Raw genomic sequence first — 19,753 nt, 5'->3', positions numbered from 1 at the left:
AAACTCTACACGTTCGACCAACTAGCCCCATCAAAGCCCCCCTCTATCCTTATCAAATAAGCATCTGTTGCGGTTGCCCTAAAGTGCCCAACACACTGTAAGGAAGATTGTGAACTCATCCTTGTCCAAACCCGCATGGATTCACCTCATCCACACAAAAAAGAGGACCTTCGGGACTGTCTTCGCACGCCAAAGGAAGCTTTAGGTGGTGAGACTAGCAGGCTCACTAATGCTCGTTGGGTCAGCTAAGGTACTGGCGATGCGAGAAGCACTCTTGACCATAAAATGCGCATTGTTCTCAAAATACCAACACAACCATAAGCAAGAAAGACTAAGATACAGTTTGAAACATACGGCATAATTAAGTCCACAAATTTCGAGTCTAAGGAGAACTTATTCAAGGAAAATCCACTCCACACGATCATATGAATTACTAAACTCTAACTTCAATGATAGATTAACTAGATTAACCCAATACGTATGGGCTAGCAAGTGGTTTAGTTCATGTTCAACAAGAACATTATTAGAAATGAGGCGATCCGAAATGAAGCTGACAGATGTTCACAAATAATGTTCCCAAAAAAGGTTTCCCACTTTTAGCTAAGACTTTATACACTAGTTTATAAACAATTTTACATAAGCTGGTAGGCCTAATGTTTTTAACAGTTTTCATGTTAGCATATTTTGGTAGTAAAAGAATTAGTAGCGTTAAGAGCAGGGTCAAGGACGCCTTTATTCAGAACATATAACACATATCTAACCGTATCATCTCCAATAACATGCCAGAACTTTTGGTCTGACCCAGGAGACTTTAAGAGGTGCATCTGCTTGAGGGCGTGCTCAACCTCCTCTAGGGAATACGAGCATACAAGTCCCACATTCATGTCGCTGGACACAATTGGAGTCAAGCACCTAAAGCACTCATCAATCCTGCGGATATTCGGGTGAGTAGATCGAGATATGTGCAAGAAGTAGTCCAACACCAGTGATTGAATCTCGGAATCCCTTGTAAAGATCCACCCATGCTTGTCCTTGAGCCTCTTGATTGTATTACACCTACATGGTCCCTTCTCCTGGCTATGGGAAAAAGTCGTATTGCAATCCCCTTCCGCCAGCCACAAAGCCTTCCCCTCTGTTTCCACCAGATCTCTTCTCTTTCCAACAGCTCCTCGAATTCCTGCTTACACTGATACAATCTACCCTTCACTATGGTGGCCAACTTTCCTTCCTTCACTTTTGGTATTTTCTCAGTCAACTCCTTGACTCTTTTCTTAATGTTTCTAAAAGAGGCTCAGTCCCATGAACTCAGTGCTTGCACACACTGTTTGATTATTTCCCATAAGGCCACCCAAGGGTCTCCGTCGACTCCTATCTGCCACCCCTGCTACCACTACATCACAGTCACTAAAATGGATCCATGCGACCTCAAAGCGAAACCTTTGTTGTCGATGCTATGCTCTCACATCCCTAGTGGCCCGAAGTGAAGCATGACAACTAATCGAAACAGGCCACCAGCGCTGGTCACCATGACGCCCACTCCAGCCTCTCCCACACGGTATCTGGATACTATCGGTTATTGCACCAAGTGCAAGGGCCCACATCAAAACCTAGATCCTGCAGGTAACAATCCTCTAGACATCTCCTAAATCCCTCCATCTGCCACTGCGCCTACTAAGGCCCCCTTCCTTCTCGTGTGGAAATAATATTTCATTGAAGTCCCCTATACAGAGCTATGGGCAAACCAAAGCTTTTCAAAGTTGTCTGAGTAACCCCTACGACTCCTTCCGTTTGCCTTCGCACGCCAAAGGAAGCTTTAGGTGGTGAGACTAGCAGGCTCACTAATGCTCGTTGGGTCAGCTAAGGTACTGGCGATGCGAGAAGCACTCTTGACCATATTGTTCTCAAAATACCAACACAACCATAAGCAAGAAAGACTAAGACACGGTCGAAACATACTGCATAATTAAGTCTACAAATTTCATATGAAAACCTAGTCTAAGGAGCACTTATTCAAGGAAAATCCACTCCACACGATCATATGAGTTACTAATCTCTAACTTCAATGATAGATTAACTAGATTAACCCAATATGTATGGGCTAGCAAGTGGTTCAGTTCATGTTCAACAAGAACATTATTAGAAATGAGGCGATCCGAAATGAAGCTGACAGATGATCACAAATAATGCTCCCAAAAAAGGTTTCCTACTTTTAGCTAAACTTTATTCACTAGTTCATAAACAATTTTACATAAGCTGGTAGGCCTAATGTTTTTAACAGTTTTCATGTTACCATATTTTGGTAGTAAAAAAATTAGTAGCATTAAGAGCAGGTCAAGGACTCCTTTATTCAGAACATATAACGCATATCTAACCGTATCATCTCCAATAACATGCCAGAACTTTTGGAAAAAGATAAGGGACATATTGTCTGACCCAGGAGACTTTTAAGAGGTGCATCTGCTTGAGGGCGTGCTCAACCTCCTCTAGGGAATACGAGCATACAAGTCCCACATTCATGTCGCTGGACACGATTGGAGTCAAACACCTAAAGCACTCATCAATCCTGCGGATATTCGGGTGAGTAGATCGAGATATGTGCAAGAAGTAGTCCAACACCAGTGATTGAATCTCGGAATCCCTTGTAAAGATCCACCCATGCTTGTCCTTGAGCCTCTTGATTGTTACACCTACATGGTCCCTTCTCCTGGCTATGGGAAAAAGTCGTATTGCATTCCCCTTCCGCCAGCCACAAAGTCTCTTTCCAACAGCTCCTCGAATTCCTGCTTACACTGATACAATCTACCCTGCACTATGGTGGCCAACTTTCCTTCCTTCACCTTTGGTATTTTCTCAGTCAACTCTTTGACTCTTTTCTTAATGTTTCTAAAAGAGGCTCAGTCCCACGAACTCAGGGCTTGCACACACTGTTTCATTATTTCCCATAAGGCCACCCAAGGGTCTCCGTCGACTCCTATCTGCCACCCCTGCTACCACTACATCACAGTCACTAAAAAATGGATCCATGCGATCTCAAAGCGAAACCTTCGTTGTCGATGCTATGCTCTCACATCCCTAGTGGCTCGAAGTGAAGTATGACAACTAAATGATCGAAACAGGCCACCAGCGCTGGTCACCATGACGCCCACTCCAGTCTCTCCCACACGGTATCTGGATACTATCGGTTATTGCACCAAGTGCAAGGGCCCACATCAAAACCTAGATCCTCAGGTAACAATCCTCTAGACATCTCCTAAATCCCTCCATCTGCCACTGCGCCTACTAAGGCCCCCTTCCTTCTCGTGTGGAAATAATATTTCATTGAAGTCCCCTATACAGAGCTATGGGCAAACCAAAGCTTTTCAAAGCTGTCTGAGTAACCCCTACGACTCCTTCCGTTTGCCTGTATCAGGATGTCCATAGAAACTAGTGAAGTGCCATCTATCCCACTCATTTAAATGCAATTATTGTACCAGCAAATCAGATTAAGATCTTTAAGAATTGAATTTAGTTAAATGCAAACTTCAATAAGCAAGATACGATCAATTCTCTTAACAATGAAGCGTAGAACCCCAATTATAAGTATCTGATGCTTAAGCTAGGTAGGTCAAAAGAAGAATATAAATGAAAGCCGTAAGAATGTTAAGGTTTCAAAAGTTGTCCCTGAAGCATGGGGGCGGCTTTTTATGAATTTTCGTTAATTGCATAATTTTACATAAACCATAGATATCAAAATAATCGAATAACCACAATGAATCCATATATATTAATTATGATTTAAAATGCACCAACACCAAATCTTATAGACCTTGAATTAATAAAACATATAAAAAAATTATATAATTATCTAAAGATCGAAAATATATGGTAAGAAGGTTTTGACACAACCTTCATGATATGTTCCCTCACATCAACAACAATCCAAAAGATAAAGAAGCTAATCAACACTATTAATATGTTTAACTTCTTTTTGTTTTTTTCTATATACAATCAAAGTCCATTATTCGCAAGTCGGACAGCATCTTACATAAAGAACTCGTGAAAACAAAAGAATCCAAATCATACGTACTCCAATATGTCTGAAACTCTGCGAGCACATGTAGCACGAAGTTGTCGACAGACGAAACACATAAGATTATATCGTCAAAAAGGGACAAGAAAAGACATCAAATTTTTGTGTCATTAGTTTCTAAAAACTTTGTGCTAGAATCACACATATATGTATTGCATTCTAATTCTTCAACCACTGCTAGTTATATAAGATATCTATCATGTCGACGACGACGTCTTTCTATTGGTTTTTGACGTCAATTCTTCTTGTTCATCTCTGTTGAGGAGTCAGTGGCGGATGAAACTGAACGGTTACGCCCATACTCATTGCTTGTGGCTCCATATTCGCTGTTGCTGAAATCTTGGCTCGACATCACCATCTTCCTGAACTTCAACATGTCGGCATTGTAGGCGGAGGTGTCGTAGGCTTCTCCATTGCCGTTGGGGTTGTAAAGCGTGCTTTGCCCAGGCTTCACACCTTCATTCAAGTCCTCCAGCGACGAGTCTCCTTGTAAAGAACGTACAATCTAGTAGTCGTTTCTCATGTATTAGATAGATATCCGATTTGCTTTGACCACTCAAAGCTGCGTATTTAACTCAAAATCTTGTCTCAAGAAAATGAGGGTCGATTGCATTTTACTCTAACGTGATAATATTCATAGATTAAAGATTAAAAAAAATAATAATAAAAGTCATTGAGTCCCTCCTCATTTATAGTCTATTTATATAAATCACTTTTATCTTTTAAAAAAGAACATATAAATCCATCATATACCTTAACATCATTTACATAAACCGTCCCTTTTTCTGAAACATTAGGTAAACACTTACCAAAAACGTCAACATCATTATACAAACTACTCCTGATTTTTTGTTGCTAAAGGTATTTCTTGTAATCACGCAAAAGACAACAATAGTTTCTATAAATAGATTAAGATCAATAGTGTAAAGGATTAAAGGCAATTTTTGTCCAACAACTTCAAGTCATTCTCGTTTTAGTCCTCCAAGTTACTAGAGTTCTATTTTTGTCCCGTAAAACTGAAAAAATCTCAATTTTGGTACAAATTTGATCGGAAAGTTGAGTCACTCGTCGGAAAAAGTCACATGCCATGCATGTGACTTTTTAAATTGGGACTTGCATTGTGATTGGCTAAAAATGAAAGGTTTAAAGGCAATTTTCATCCCCTAACTTCAGGCTATTTTCGTTTTAATCCCCTAACTTCAGGCCATGTCTTCACCACATCATTTTTTTTAGCCAATCACACTGCAAGCCCCAATTAAAAAGTCGCATGCCTGACATGTGACTTTTTCTGGATAGTAACTCAACTTTCCAACCAAATTTGTACCAAAATTGAGATTTTTTTCAATTTTACGGGACCAAAATGGAACCCTAGTAACTTAGGGAACTAAAACGAGAATGGCCTGAAATTAGGGGACGAAAATTGCCTTTAAATCTAGTGTAAATATAATTTTTCTTTATTATTATAAATATATTATTAATTATTTATAATGATAATTTTATGCACAATTATGAATAGTTAATGATGATTATATTGAAGGAGATAGGTAGTTTGTACCTGGCTCATCTTAGGGCGCCTTCTTGCAGAATGACGTATACTGGCAGCAGCACAGGCAGCCATGCGAGCTACCTCATGGGCGACATAGTTTTCCCCAAGCCGACGATCCACCAGTTCCGCGTAGTTCCCATCTTCCAATGCTTTTGATAGAAGAGGCCTCGCCTGTTTCCAAACCAATAAATAAATTATAATCAGTTTCATACTTAATTCTTGATTAAAGTATCCCAAATATGTTTATTTTCCACCATTTCCTCAATATTATTTTTCTATCGATAATTATTTGCTTGTGCATATCATTGATTAATTTTTTTTATTAGATAAATATAATGAAAGAACTAATTTATGCAGACACATTTAATATACTTTGATTATTGGAAAGTTATAGTCCGAATTAAGTTCGGCAGAATCAAATCAATCGCAGAATATGTGTGATACACTTTCTATGTGAAAGGTCACTTTCCTCTAACTGTACACCAATCACACTACAAATGTATTGAACTTGTTATATAATTAGTTCAGGTTTGGCCCAATCAGGTCCAAACTATAATTTCCCTTGATTATTACTATTATATATTAGGGTTCATAGTCCTAGAGAATCTGATTTTGGTAGATAAAATATGGATCGACTAAAATGTCCTTGTACCAATTTTCTCAATAAATAACTATCTCCCATTGAGTGAAGTAGTGCGTTTTATTTTTTATCTTTATCTCATTTGATTAAATAAGTATAATGAATAATATAAAATAAACACAAACATCAAATGTATTTGGACTGCTAAGTATACATGAAAATTTGAAAAGATGAATGGATAACAAACCCAGTCTACTAAGCTATCTTCAGTCATGTTAGAAGAGTCTATAGGTCGACGGCCAGTGATGAGTTCCAAGAGCATCACTCCAAATGAGAAAACATCTGATTTTTCTGTCAGCTTCCCGCTTGATGCGTACTCAGGCGCTAGGTACCTGCAATCATTCCCTAATCAGCAAACACTACAAAATAAATTAATTATTTTCTAAATAATAAATCACTATATTTTAAAAAAATTATAACAAATCAATCCTAAAATCTATTCGAAAATTTAAGTTTGACTTTGGTTAATCAATTTAATTCGCTATGATTGTACATATTATCAAAAGATTTGCATAGTAGTCGTTGCAAATTTGCAGTTAATTAATATTTGTCATAATTTTTTATTTTTAACCATAATACTAACCGTAGTGGAAAGTCGTATTTTTTCCGGTTAAATATCTATTTCATGAGGGATTAATTCTCCCACCATAAAAGACAAAGACAGAAGTTGAAATTTCTTTACAAATGCAGGAAATATTGTGGAATTAAATAATTGAATTAATGGCCTGCATGTTAAGATATTAATATTAAATGATTCTCTTTTCTAACAACTTATATTTTGACATGATATGGTCATTCAACATGGTATCCGAATCAAGCCAAATAAAAGGTTCTAGATTCAAATTTAAATGACGCCTTTTAAATTTATAAAAGAAAAATTTCACGTATAGGGTTTGCATTGAACATGAGCAAGGCATGTTCAAGTATTAATATTAAATGATTTCTCTGCTCTAATAATTATAAATGAGATAAATCGTTTAATAATGTATCGAATGGTACGACTTACCCAAAAGTTCCCATGACACGTGTGGAGACATGAGTGTAATTATCTGAAGTGAGTTTAGCCAAACCAAAATCAGCCACCTAAATAAAATAAGTAAAAGAATCATAATATCAACATAAGCGTACAACCAATTGAAATTGAATTTTCTATTACAAATCATATTATATTCTTTATTCCACTTAATAAACATGTCCCATATATATAAAAATCACCTAATTATTTTATATACATAACATGTATATATAGTAAATGAAAGAAAAAAATTGTAATTTTAGTCTTTTAACAATAATTTTATCTTTTTTATAAAAAAATTTACACAATGAAATAAAAATGGTTGGATTTACAAAAATGACCCAAAAAGTGACTTGACTAGTTTAATTGGGTGCACGTTTTCGGCCATTTTTATTCTTAATATGTAAAATTTTTAAAATTATGGATGAAATTTGTCAAAAAAAAATTGCATGGTTAATATTGCCGATCTTCATATATATAAAGTTACAATAGCAATTTTTTTTAAATAGAATAAGAAATGTAATGAAATTCAAAATAGAAAATTCAATCCACAACTAATCATCATTCTTTACCACAAATGTGGTAAATATATATATATTACCATAGCTTCAAAGTTGTAGTCAAGAAGAATGTTTGCAGCTTTGATATCACGATGGATAATTCGAGGGTGGCCTGATTTCACATACCAAAATTCATCAGGAAGAAATATATATATATATATATATGTATATTTATATATAACACACATATATAGGTTTAATTGAAGTGGATGAGGAAACTTGAAACAGCATATATCTTACAATCTTCATGCAAGTAAGCAAGCCCCTTTGCTGATCCCACTGCAATACGGAGCCTAGTTGACCAATCCATCACTGGCTGACCTTTTCCTGCAATTATATAATTTTTTTTATAATATTGCGAGTGATATGCACGAGGTGTGGTTTTTTATATTAAGATGTTCTTTTGATATTTTTTTTTTAAATTAATAGGTTTTTTATCGATTTCAATATCATACATTTATCTTGGATTTAGCCCACTAATTAATATATATAATTACTGATAATATTAAAATTATAATATAATATTTTAATTTTTTATTTTCTCTTAATATGTCTAGATTAGAAATGAAGTCAGTAGAATATAATTATGTATCAACTCTTCGAAAATAAAAACATAAATTAAAATGATAGCTTCTGAGACGAGGTCTAATTACACAAATGCTCTATATATACGCAAATGCTCCATACGTGTCTTTAGTGCAATGCATGTTTATGCTAAAATTTTATTACTGAATGGGTGGTGTATTTGTAATTACAGTTACAATCTTAATAGTGTAATTAATTATAAATTTGTAAAAAGCAAAGGTATTTGTATAATTAATGAAAGTTAAGGGGTGGTAAACGTAATAAGAAGAAAACTAGAGAACTTACCATGAAGATGGAACTCCAAAGTCTTATTGGGAACAAAGTCATAGACAAGCATTCTCCGGCCATTAGCAATGCAATAGCCAACGAGGGACACAAGGTGGCGATGATGCACCCGGCTAATGATTTCAACCTCAGCCTGGAACTCCCGCTCTCCTTGTCCACTCCCCGACTTCAGGCTCTTCACCGCCACCTCCTTCTTATCAGCCAACACACCCTTATGCACCAACCCAAACCCGCCCTGCCCCAACAGATTCGACTGAGAGAATCCGCCTGTCGCCGCTGCTAACTCTTCATAACAAAACTGAATGATCGCCCCAATGTTGGGCGACAGAGGCGGCATCTGAATATGGTGGTTCCCCGAACAACCTGAGCTGAAATCACTGCTCGTGTTTCCTGCTCCTGGTGGTGGTGCTCCCCCCCACCCGCCGTTGCTGCCGGGCGTCCACACGTAGCCACCCCCCGGAGTTTGGGGACTCTGCCACTGTGTTGGATCATTGTAGTATTGATTAGTACCACCTGAACCCAGAAACCACTACTTAAACATGTAGACCTAATTATATATACATGATGACTACCTTCAGTTTTTATGAATGGAAATCATGTGGTCTTGAGAAAGTGAGGGTAAAACAGGGAATAATGATTTTTTCATTCTTGTGATCGTGGTGGTAGGTTGTCACCTTTGCTCTACTTCCATTCAATTTTGCAATTTCATGTTCTTTTAAAAAACGAAATTGCAAATTTGATCCATTTTTTGTTTGAAAATACCAATTTCACCTTAAATAGACAAATGATTCGTACGTGACAACCTTCTTCTACAGTGCATTTGGCAGTTTTCAATAGGAATCATATCAAATATCTAATTTTTTAAAATTATTGTCCTTAATTATAAAATTAATATCAAAGCCAAAAATGTATTTTTCGTGGTGTGTGAATAAGTCGAAGCTAAAATTGAGCATCTGAAATTAAAATTTAAGCTCAAGTTCAAACTTATTACGAAATATTCAATTCGAGTTCCAGTTGAAATTCAAATACGAACTTTTCTACATAAAATAAATAAATAAATAAATATGCTACTTAGTGATTGAATACAATTATGAATCATTTTTTCTTATAATATTGTAATCGTGCAACTACCAATAAAATCATGTTTATACATAAGATTATTGAGTTAAATATATGCAATCTTAGCATTACATATCATTAAGCTCGACCCCACTTGCACCGCTAAGGGGAAATAACATTTTTCATTTCATAATGTAGAATTTTTACACTTTTGATCTCATTGATTACGAAACTCTCAATTTTGGTCCTGTAACTTGTAAAAAGTAGCACTTTTGGTCCCATGACACATTTTCTTTATATATGTCACGTACTTTACACATGACAGTTAGAGTCTATACACTTTTGGTCCCATATGTTACAGGATTCTCAATTTTAGTCTCATAACTTTAAAAAAGTAACACTTTTGGTCCCCAAACACTTAACGACCACGTAGCCTTTTCCATTAAATATCTATCGAAAAGGTATCATGGAACCAAAACTACTACTTTTTTAAAATTATGGGATCAAAAATAAAAATTCCTTAATCAATAGAATCAAAAATTAAAAAACCTTAAATTACGAAATGCAATTTCCCCCAACACTACACTAGATTGATGTATTATAGACAAGCACTGTAGTATTTGATTCAGCAATGATTTATGTTCACGTCAATGGAAACTATAAATTGAAATTTAAATTGACAATCATATTAATATTCAAATAGGGAAGAATTAAAGTAGTTGATGTAATATGGGGGGAATTCTAGCTTGGACAAAATTCGGTCAAGCCCAAACTACTGGTATACTTGGTGCATTTTGCATTATCTAAATAGTTTATTGTTTAAAAAGAAGGGAAAAGTATTATTTTAGTTCGTTAAATATGTTTAATTTTAATTTTAGTTCGACAATTATGTCCATTTTTGTTTAGGTCCAGTAACTTACAAAATTGCTTACTTTTAGTCCTCTGGCAAATTTTCGGATAATTTTACCCCTATGAGTGCATATGAACTAAAACTGTCTTTCAAAAGTTGCATAGTGGTAAAATTGTCCAAAAATCTGCCAAAAGACTAAAAGTAAGCAATTTTGTAAGTTACTGAATCTAAACAAAAATGGACATAGTTATCGGACTAAAATTAAAATTAGGCATACTTAGCAGACCAAAATAATACTTTTTCCTAAAAAGAATGATCAATTTCATGATTAGTGTCATAACTCTCATAATATGATTCGATATAATGTGACCAAATGTAGTTGGAAAAAATATATCTTTCATTTGATAATTGTAGTGGGGTGACATTTTGGGTTTACTTTGATTTCAATTTTGAAATTGAGAATAAATTTTTTATTTTAAAAAAAAAAAGCAAATTTAGTTTAATTTCTATTGAAAAAAATATCAATTTCATCGGAAAAAGGCATATATTTGGCACGTACAACAATTCACCTTTTCCAGCAAAAATTGGATCAAATGTGTTATTTTTTTCTTAAATTACAATTTTCAATTACAAAATTTAAATCAGAGTGGATTAAAAGTGTCACCTCTTTATATGTACAGGATGAAAAAAGCATTTTAATTTCAAGAAAAAAGTTTTTTCTCATTGCATGTCTAATAAATATCTAAGCCATTTCCATATCATGTTTATATTCAAAAAGTATGTGACGCTGCACAAGACAACCTTTCTAAAGGGATTTTGTAATAACTTTTGTTTTGTTGTGTTTTTGTTGTAAGAATAAGTTGTCGAAAAAAGTGGTAAGTGTAAATGTAATAAAAGTTGTGCATATTTGAAAGTAAAAGTGAAAAATAAAATAAAAATAACCAGAATGTTAACATTTAGGTATAATTACACTTTCCTCTCCTGAAGTTTGGTATAGTTACACGTAGATTTCCTGAAGTTTAAAAAATTATATCTAGCACCCCTAAAGTTTGTTTTTACTTAACAAATAAGTTCCTTCTTCAGTAAAAATTCACTAAATTTGTTGATATTAACAACAAAAAACCTGAATAAAATTGATATTTATCCTCATTTGACTTATTACTGACTTATTATTTACTAATATAGGGACTTATTTGTTAGACGAAAACAAATCTCAGGGGTGTTAGATGTAATTTTTCAAACTATAGGGTATTTATGTGTAATTATATCAAATTTCAGGAAAGAAGAGTGTAAATATCCCTAACATTTACAGTTTTATGAATAATTAATCATAGAAATCGATAATAAATTACTTATAATTTTTTATATAAATTAATTTAATTTAAATAGTTCAAGAACAAAAATTTATAAATAAATAAAATAATATTTTCACCTAATTTTTAGCAAAAAAGTTCCAGAAGCTAAGTACTTAATTATGATGAATTTTTCTGTTAAAATTAAGTTGAAAAAAATGTTGTTAATTTACATTTGACAACTTATTCAGAACACTTCCTACATCAAGAATGATGCAACTTATTTTGTGATAGGTGATGATTAAGCAAAACTGCGTATATATATATAATGATTGAGAAAGTAAAGTTAAATCTGCAAACCTTTAGGCCGGTGTCCAGGATCCATATAGTATTGTGGCTTCTTCCGCTTCCTCATACATACGAGGCAGACAATGATAAATGCAAGAATCGCTAATCCCCCACCAGCAATTCCAGTAATAATAGCTAATGATTGCGGCGGCAAATCAGTAGGGTCACCTGACGTCGTCGTCGTGTTACCTGATGATGCTGAGATTGGAGGATGCGGAGGAGAGTGGACGGAGGCCGGATGTTTATGTGAAGCAATTGAGGTTGGTGGGGGCGGAGAAAAGACCCCTGCCTGGGAAACTGTTGCGGAGGAAGAATGATTTGCTGGAGCAGGATTTGCAGGAGCTGGCACTGACGGCGTAGCCGGCGGCGGAGGCGAGTATCCGGGAGAAGTTGTCGACACCCAAGCAACTGGAGGTGGAGAAGAATGAGACTGTTCATGTGTTGAAGATGGGGGCGGAGGCGAATGTGAATGTGAATGTGAATGTGACCTTGGTGGAGGCGGAGGCGAAGAAACAGGCGGTGGGGACGAGTCTGGAGGCGAAGAAGTTGGTGGTGCGGGTGCCGGGGGCGGCGGGGTAGAAGTTGATGGTTCTGATGCTGGTGGGGGCGGTGATGATTTATCTGGCGGCGGTGGGGATGATTTTGATGGTGATGAAGATTTTTCTCGCTCCGGCGGTGGAGATTCAGACGGCGGAGGAGGAGGAGAGGGTGGGGGTGGGGCTGGAGCTGGCGGTGTGTCGTCGCCGTCGTCTGATGACAAACTAGTTTTATAAGAAGAAGGATCTCTATTTATATCATACTGTATAAATACCGGAGTCGTCTTAGGCGATGAAGCCATCGATCACATGCATGCACACCGGCCGCCCGGAAGAAGCTCCTCCTTTGACTCTCCCGCAAAAACTGCTCTTCACAAAATTCCACCACACCTGAACTGATTGATGTATTCATTCATTACCGGAACAACGACGAAGAAGAAGAAGATGATGACACATGCATGCAAACATAGCATTTCGGGTCAATTATTAACCATAGAAAACCAAAGGTTTGAAGCCAAGAAACACACCAACACGCACAAGCACACATGGGATGGCACATTGGGGAAACAAGAAACCCTGGAAATGCACGTACGTTTCTTGCAAACAATTGTTAATTTCATGCACACCAACATTGTTTGACTTAATGAATTTGTGAAAGAATGAGTATATGAACGATGAAGACATGATGATTTTGCTGTGTAGTGTTTGTGGTGTTTTGGAGAATAAAAATTTTACCTGAATTCAGAAGATTGATCGTCTTCAAAAGGTAAGATAGGGAAATTATTGCAATGCGTTTCTTGCCATCTTACAAGGGGCCAACCCAGCCTTTGCCTTCCTATAAAAAAGGTCTTCTTTCTCCTCTCTCTCTCTCTCTCTCTCTACAATTTACCCTTTTCCAACACCTCCAATTTGGTAGGAGGTTAGTTATTTATTTCTCCTCTTTAACAGTCCTATTTTGGCTTTCTCATGTCCCCTTTATTTAATTTCTTTATTCCTACTTTTTTTCTAAATGGCACCAAACTATACTATCATAATTCTTTTTATTAATTTGTTTTAATTTTCAAGATTACTTCCGTTAGAAAAAATATGATGGCTTTCAACTATAAGTAATTATTATGATTAAAGTAAAGAATCGTAGTTGGTTTTAATTAACTATGGCTACACAACAGTTGTTAGACATTATTTTTGTAAGTGAGGTTAAAATATTTACTATAACTAAATATTATGATAAATATTTTGATCATAAATAAAATTATTGTAGCGAATATTTAATTAACTATGATGAAAACTTAAGTCTTTCAATGATTTGTTGATCAATAATAAATAATATATATTAATTTATTATAATTTTAAATCATGTGATTTATAATGTTGGGAATAATTATTATATAGTTTTCAAATATAAGATATACAGAGGAGTTGGAGAAGTATAGTTCTATTTTAGATGTGTCAACCCATTTCAAGATTTAATCTTCTATATTAATTTCTTATATACACAATAGAGGAAAAGATATTTTAGGGGCAAAAACTCAAGTAACGTGTTATATTATATCATCATTAATTCATAGTAATATTTATTTAATCTTTGCATTTATTTTAGGAAAAAATAATCTTTATTTATTAGTTATAATCACTGAGGTCAGTATAAATTGCTACCACTACACAAAGAAGATTACAAATTTATCACTATTGATGTGTCCAAAAAGACTCAAGTCTGACCAATAAATGAAGTAGGATATTTTGGATTTTGCAAGCTTCAAGAACTAGAACTTGCAAAACTGATAGTAGCATATGGATGTGAGGGTGCATGAACACATCAGGAGTCGAACGTTCATGATGCGCGCGGCATTAATGTGGATCTTGAATGATTTTTCTAGATGAATTGTGTAGATGAAACACGAGCATTCTATCTATAACACGAAAAGAAAGTGTGCTACTTTTATTGTCATGAACAGTTCCTTCCCATGACTATTCATATTGGAGGAATAAGCAACCATTGATTAGAAATTGATAGGAGAGGAAGAATGCAAGGCTGAAGCTTACAAGAGATGAAAGTCATCGTGTGGGTCGGTATAGTATGGTGGTTATAGATTTGCTGACACACCCACCAGGATACTGCATCGAGCACAAATCGAAGAAGAAAAACATCTCCTAGTATCTTCCACACTACAAGACACACTTGATACAACGACCTTGATATCATGCACATTGGAAAGAATGTACATGTGTTCGATAATATTTCATCACCATCATAGACATTAAGGACAAAATAAAGGACAATCTAAATGCACAAAAGAATTTGAAAAATATATATGCAATCGCCCAACGCTTGAGCTGGACAAAATGTGGACTGGACGCTATGCCGAAAGCACCATATACTCCCACTAAGGACCAGAAGAGGAGAACATATGATTGGGTGAGGTATTTGAGTGGTTACACCTCTAAACCTTATCAAATGCATCAACATGTCTGAGTTGAAGCTACATGACATGAAGAGCCACGACAGTTGTGTTTTTATGCAAAAATTGATCTCAGTTACCCTCCGATAGATGCTTCATATTCCAGGTCTGTGCTCGACAATGCCAGATGTCATGAAGGTGCATAAAGGTAGTGTCAATGTCACCATGTGCAACATTGAGAAAAATTGCCCTCCAACTTTCTTTGACTCGATGGTGAACATCATTGTTCACCTGCTACACTAGTCTTGTGTTGGAGGCCCCATGTAGTGTAGGTGGATGTACCCATTTGAAAGGTAAACCATTACTACCGAATATAGTTAATTCATATTATGCTTAGTTAAAAATGTGATAAAGTAATTATTGTCTTTAGTTATTTGAATTAAAGAAGAAGATGAATAACAACACACATGTGGAGGCTTTGATTTGCAAAACATACATTGTGAGGAAATAGATTTATTCACTTTCCCCTACTTTGAATCCCACCTTACTTGCAAGACATTGGGTTGGGGGAAAACATGATCTCAGGTAACAATGACATAATGCAATGGTATATATATTTTCAACCATCTTGACCAATCAAGTGGTGCTTTGAAAACGATATACTTAATTAGTCGAGCATGATATATAATTGAGACAATTCTCAAAAAAGAAGGTTTTGATGGTAAGACCAAATTTGATAAAAATCCATCAACTCGAACAAAATAATTGTTGGACGTGACTTCTCAAGCATGCATGCATACTTAGTAGCGACTTCTTCCAACTTCTATAGGCGAGATTCAAGCTTTCCTGCAGTCCAAGTAGATGCGAGCAAAACAGGTTGCTCCCGTTCCAACAAAAGAAGGAATGATTTTTCGCATCTATGATGGCTGGAGCCATGAGCGTTGTTTTGGGGGGTATGATAGTTGGCACCAAATTGAAAGGATTAGCGCCCCCTTCAAACCAACATAACAGGGCTCCTTTGCTGAAAAAAAGAAAGAAAGAAAAACAATCCATTCAAGTGGAAAACCAGAGATTTCACCAAAAAAAATTATTTAATTCTCTACTTTCAAACAGTGGTTAAAAGAGTTTTCGCCAATGAGATTCGAACTCGTGTCAACTAAAATTACAAAAATACTCTTTTTGCCACTTGAACTAAAACCAACATACATCTTTTATAATTAGTCCATATACAATGCATAAAAAAAAGCGCAACTGACGTTAGTTTTGTAAGTCTCCCCATTTTTGGAAATACATTTTCTGTAATAAATTTATAAATAAGACTAATATTTATCCTATAACTTCCATCAAATAAAGTGAACAACATACAAAATCATGTTTATTTTGAGTGATTGGGCTGATGGGACTCATGATAAAATAACGGGCTCATAAACGAAACCCTGTGGAGGTGGGAGAATCTAAATTATCCATAATTAATATTTATGGCTCCTTTATATCAAATTACTAAAATATCCTTCCTTTATATAAGATAAGATTATAAGTCATACTTGACCATATTCTATTTAATCCCAATCTATTATCACCCAAATATCACATCTTGTAAAGTATTTGGAGTGATCAATAGTCAAATGCTCTCAAGTGCTACATTTTTCTTCAAGTTTATATGTCTTTTGTAATTAATCAAGTACCAAAATGATATCAATGCCAAATTAAAATACTAATTAAGTTATTCGTAATTATTCAATTATCAAAATAAGATTAATGGCAAAATCGGATACCCAATAATGTTTAAACTTAAAAGTTCCTATGCAACTTCTATTTTCTTTAGGTATCGTTTAGGGGCGTTTGCGGACGTTTATTTTAAGGTTTTATTATCTTATTGTTGAAAATAAATTGAAAAGAGTGTTTTTATAATATTTTATTTTATTTTTGAACTGTATAAAATTAAGTTAATTTAAACAAAAAAATATGAGCATCTTCTTGCCAACTTCAGCAACTATTAATAAAATTATAAATACTAAATTATTTATTTACACTTAAAAAGAATTTTTATTAAAAGAAAAAAAAAGACAAAGGTTTTACAAACACAACCTTGAACTTTGTCGAAAATCACAAATAATATTATACTACTATGTGATATATAGGCGCACAAATTATAAAAGGGATGATTACATTGACACCCACTAAATTATGATTTATTTACATAAATTATTATTATCGTTTGCATAATTACATAAACTACACTTAAAGATTAAAATAGGAATAGTTTGTGTAATAATACTAAAATTTTTAGGAGAGTGTGTAATTTTTTAAAAAAATAAAAAATAATTTATGTAAGTAATATAAATATTTTGGTGTATTGTATGTATAATTATTTAAAAATATAAATAATTTATTTAAATAAATCATAAATTAAAGAGTGTAAATGTAATTATCCCATTATAAATTTTTTTGGGAACTTACAACGAATGTCAACCAAAGCATTGTTCGCTAGGAAGCGGGCCGGGAATTGATCCCTGCTCAAAGTACTGCAGCCCGAACACAACAACAATGGCGAGCAACGACAAGTACGAGAGGCCCTCAACAGCTCCCAACAGGCCAAATGGCCCGTTGGGCAGGCCCGAACCCGTTTTCGTCTTGGTGTACAGCGACCAAGCCACAATGCCTACCACTGCCAGGTAGCTCACTCCTTCCAGTGCACCTATAGACCCACCGGGGCCGGGCGGCAGCCCGCAACCGGTAGTCTTGAGAGTGTAAAGCGACCACCCGATGACCGGAGTAGCAACTAATCCGGAGACGACAGCGGCCGTCTCAGCGGCGGTGGTGGTGACGCTTTCATCACCGCTTTGCTTGGCCATGGCGTGGAGATTGATCGGAGGCCGCCGCTGCCTGAGTTTCGCCCTATAGTGAGTGAAAGGGCGGTGGTTTCGAGGCGGCAGCAGCGGCGTGGGAGATGGGGACAGGAGTAGTAACATCTTTGAAGCGTGCATCGATACGGTGTCGGATTGAGTGTTGTGTGTGTGTTTACAGATGGAAGATTTCGAGTGGAGAATCCACCTTATCCACTGCCTCTTGGAAGAAGAGAGTGTTTTTTTGTGATATGATGCTCAACCACATGTGTAGCTACTATTTTTTTAATTTTTCCTTTCCCGATTACAAGGAGCTCTTTTAAATTTTATAAAATTATAAATATATTTTTATTATTTAAAAAATTATTAATATTTATAATTTTAATCACCGTCTAACAATTAACTCAATCCGTTAGTTTTCATTAGACGTTCATTTTTTTTTTGCAGTGAATTAATAAAAATTAAATTATGAAATATGATGAACTATAATTTACTTATTTTGTAAAATTTTTTAAAATTTTGTTATGGACTAAGTTGATAATTTTTTAATTTTTTTCATTGGCCTCGTTCGAAATTTCTATATTTTTTATTTTTTTAAAAGGAAAAAGGATACAGTATACACAAAATTAACAATTTTATACGCCCAATCTAAAAATTACAAAATTTTATTAAATATCAAGAAGTATTTGTAATTTTTAAGTAAGGATGATGATTGTATTAAATCTAAATCTTTAAATACATTTTGCACTGTGGATTTTTATCATTAATTATTTTTACCTATTATCTATTTTAATTTTCTTCCCATATATATATATAAATTAGCATAGAACTCGTGCTATGCAAGATTTTACTTGTTTTCTGTGTTAAAAATAAATAATTTTTTTAATATATTGCGTTACAGAGGAATCTTTTTATGTAAAATAAATTTTTTTATTTTTAATAGATAAAGAATAATACCTTTAAATTTTAATCTATTTTATTTTTGTTGTATAATCTTATTTTTTTTCTTATAAACTTCTTTATACTTCAATTCTATCTTATATTGATTACTTTTTATATATATCCAACTCTATCTAAAAATTAAAAAAAATAGGTAAATTAATTATTTGTATTCTATGATTTACGTTCGCTCAAATATTATGTTAAAGTATATAAGTTTAAATAATATTACTTATTAAAAAGCTAAAGTAAGGATAAAAGTTTACATTGAACGGATTATAAGAAAGACAATTGAAAGATTAAAAAAGAAAGCAATAATTGCACTCACTACCCCTGAAATTTGGTGTAAATAGATTTTTTGTGATTTGAATAATTATATTTAGCACCCGTTTGTTCCATCTAACAAATAAGTTTCTCTATTAGTCAAATTCACTGAATTTGTTGATATTAACAAAAAAAATTGAATGAAAATTGATATTTACATTTGCTTGACTTAAAACTAACTTGTTACAGATCAAATAATTCTTGTCAAACTAAACTACCCTCATAACGATAAAAATATACCTCTTACGTGCATCAACGTGTGAAGATGTGAGGGTAATTTATTCATAAAAGATTTACTTGACCTGCTATAAGTCAGTAATAAGTCAAACAGGGTAAATATAAAAAAAAAATTCTAATTTTTTTGTTAATATCAGCAAATTCGGTGAAATTTGACTATTGGAGAACTTATTTATTAGATGGAAACAAATCTCAAGAGTTTTAGATGTAATTTTGTAAACCA

The 19,753-nt window shown here is 34.5% G+C and overlaps 2 protein-coding genes across 3 annotated transcripts; both read right to left on the bottom strand.

Annotated features, from left to right (window-relative positions):
• LOC105176112 (proline-rich receptor-like protein kinase PERK4) lies at positions 4,048–13,609 on the bottom strand. Its single transcript, XM_011098816.2, has 9 exons — positions 13,521–13,609; positions 12,262–13,175; positions 8,701–9,213; positions 8,071–8,157; positions 7,872–7,942; positions 7,262–7,338; positions 6,443–6,587; positions 5,625–5,786; positions 4,048–4,574 (listed from the first exon to the last, which is right to left on the bottom strand). The coding sequence occupies exons 2-9, from the start codon at positions 13,085–13,087 to the stop codon at positions 4,305–4,307; spliced, it is 2,151 nt and encodes a 716-aa protein (XP_011097118.1). The 5' UTR covers positions 13,088–13,175; positions 13,521–13,609; the 3' UTR covers positions 4,048–4,304.
• On the bottom strand, positions 15,797–18,319 carry LOC105176111. Of its 2 annotated transcripts, none has more exons than XM_011098815.2 (2): positions 17,645–18,319; positions 15,797–16,205 (listed from the first exon to the last, which is right to left on the bottom strand). In XM_011098815.2, the coding sequence occupies exon 1, from the start codon at positions 18,169–18,171 to the stop codon at positions 17,653–17,655; it is 519 nt and encodes a 172-aa protein (XP_011097117.1). In that variant the 5' UTR covers positions 18,172–18,319; the 3' UTR covers positions 15,797–16,205; positions 17,645–17,652. The 2 variants fall into 2 exon arrangements, with proteins under 2 accessions (XP_011097117.1, XP_020554259.1); XM_020698600.1 differs by having other exon boundaries at positions 15,797–16,176.

This window comes from Sesamum indicum, linkage group LG13 (assembly GCF_000512975.1).
Source record: "Sesamum indicum cultivar Zhongzhi No. 13 linkage group LG13, S_indicum_v1.0, whole genome shotgun sequence".
Classification (NCBI taxonomy): domain Eukaryota; kingdom Viridiplantae; phylum Streptophyta; class Magnoliopsida; order Lamiales; family Pedaliaceae; genus Sesamum; species Sesamum indicum.
The sequence above is the reverse complement of the archived record's forward strand: the minus strand, read 5'-3'. Positions and strand labels throughout refer to the sequence as shown.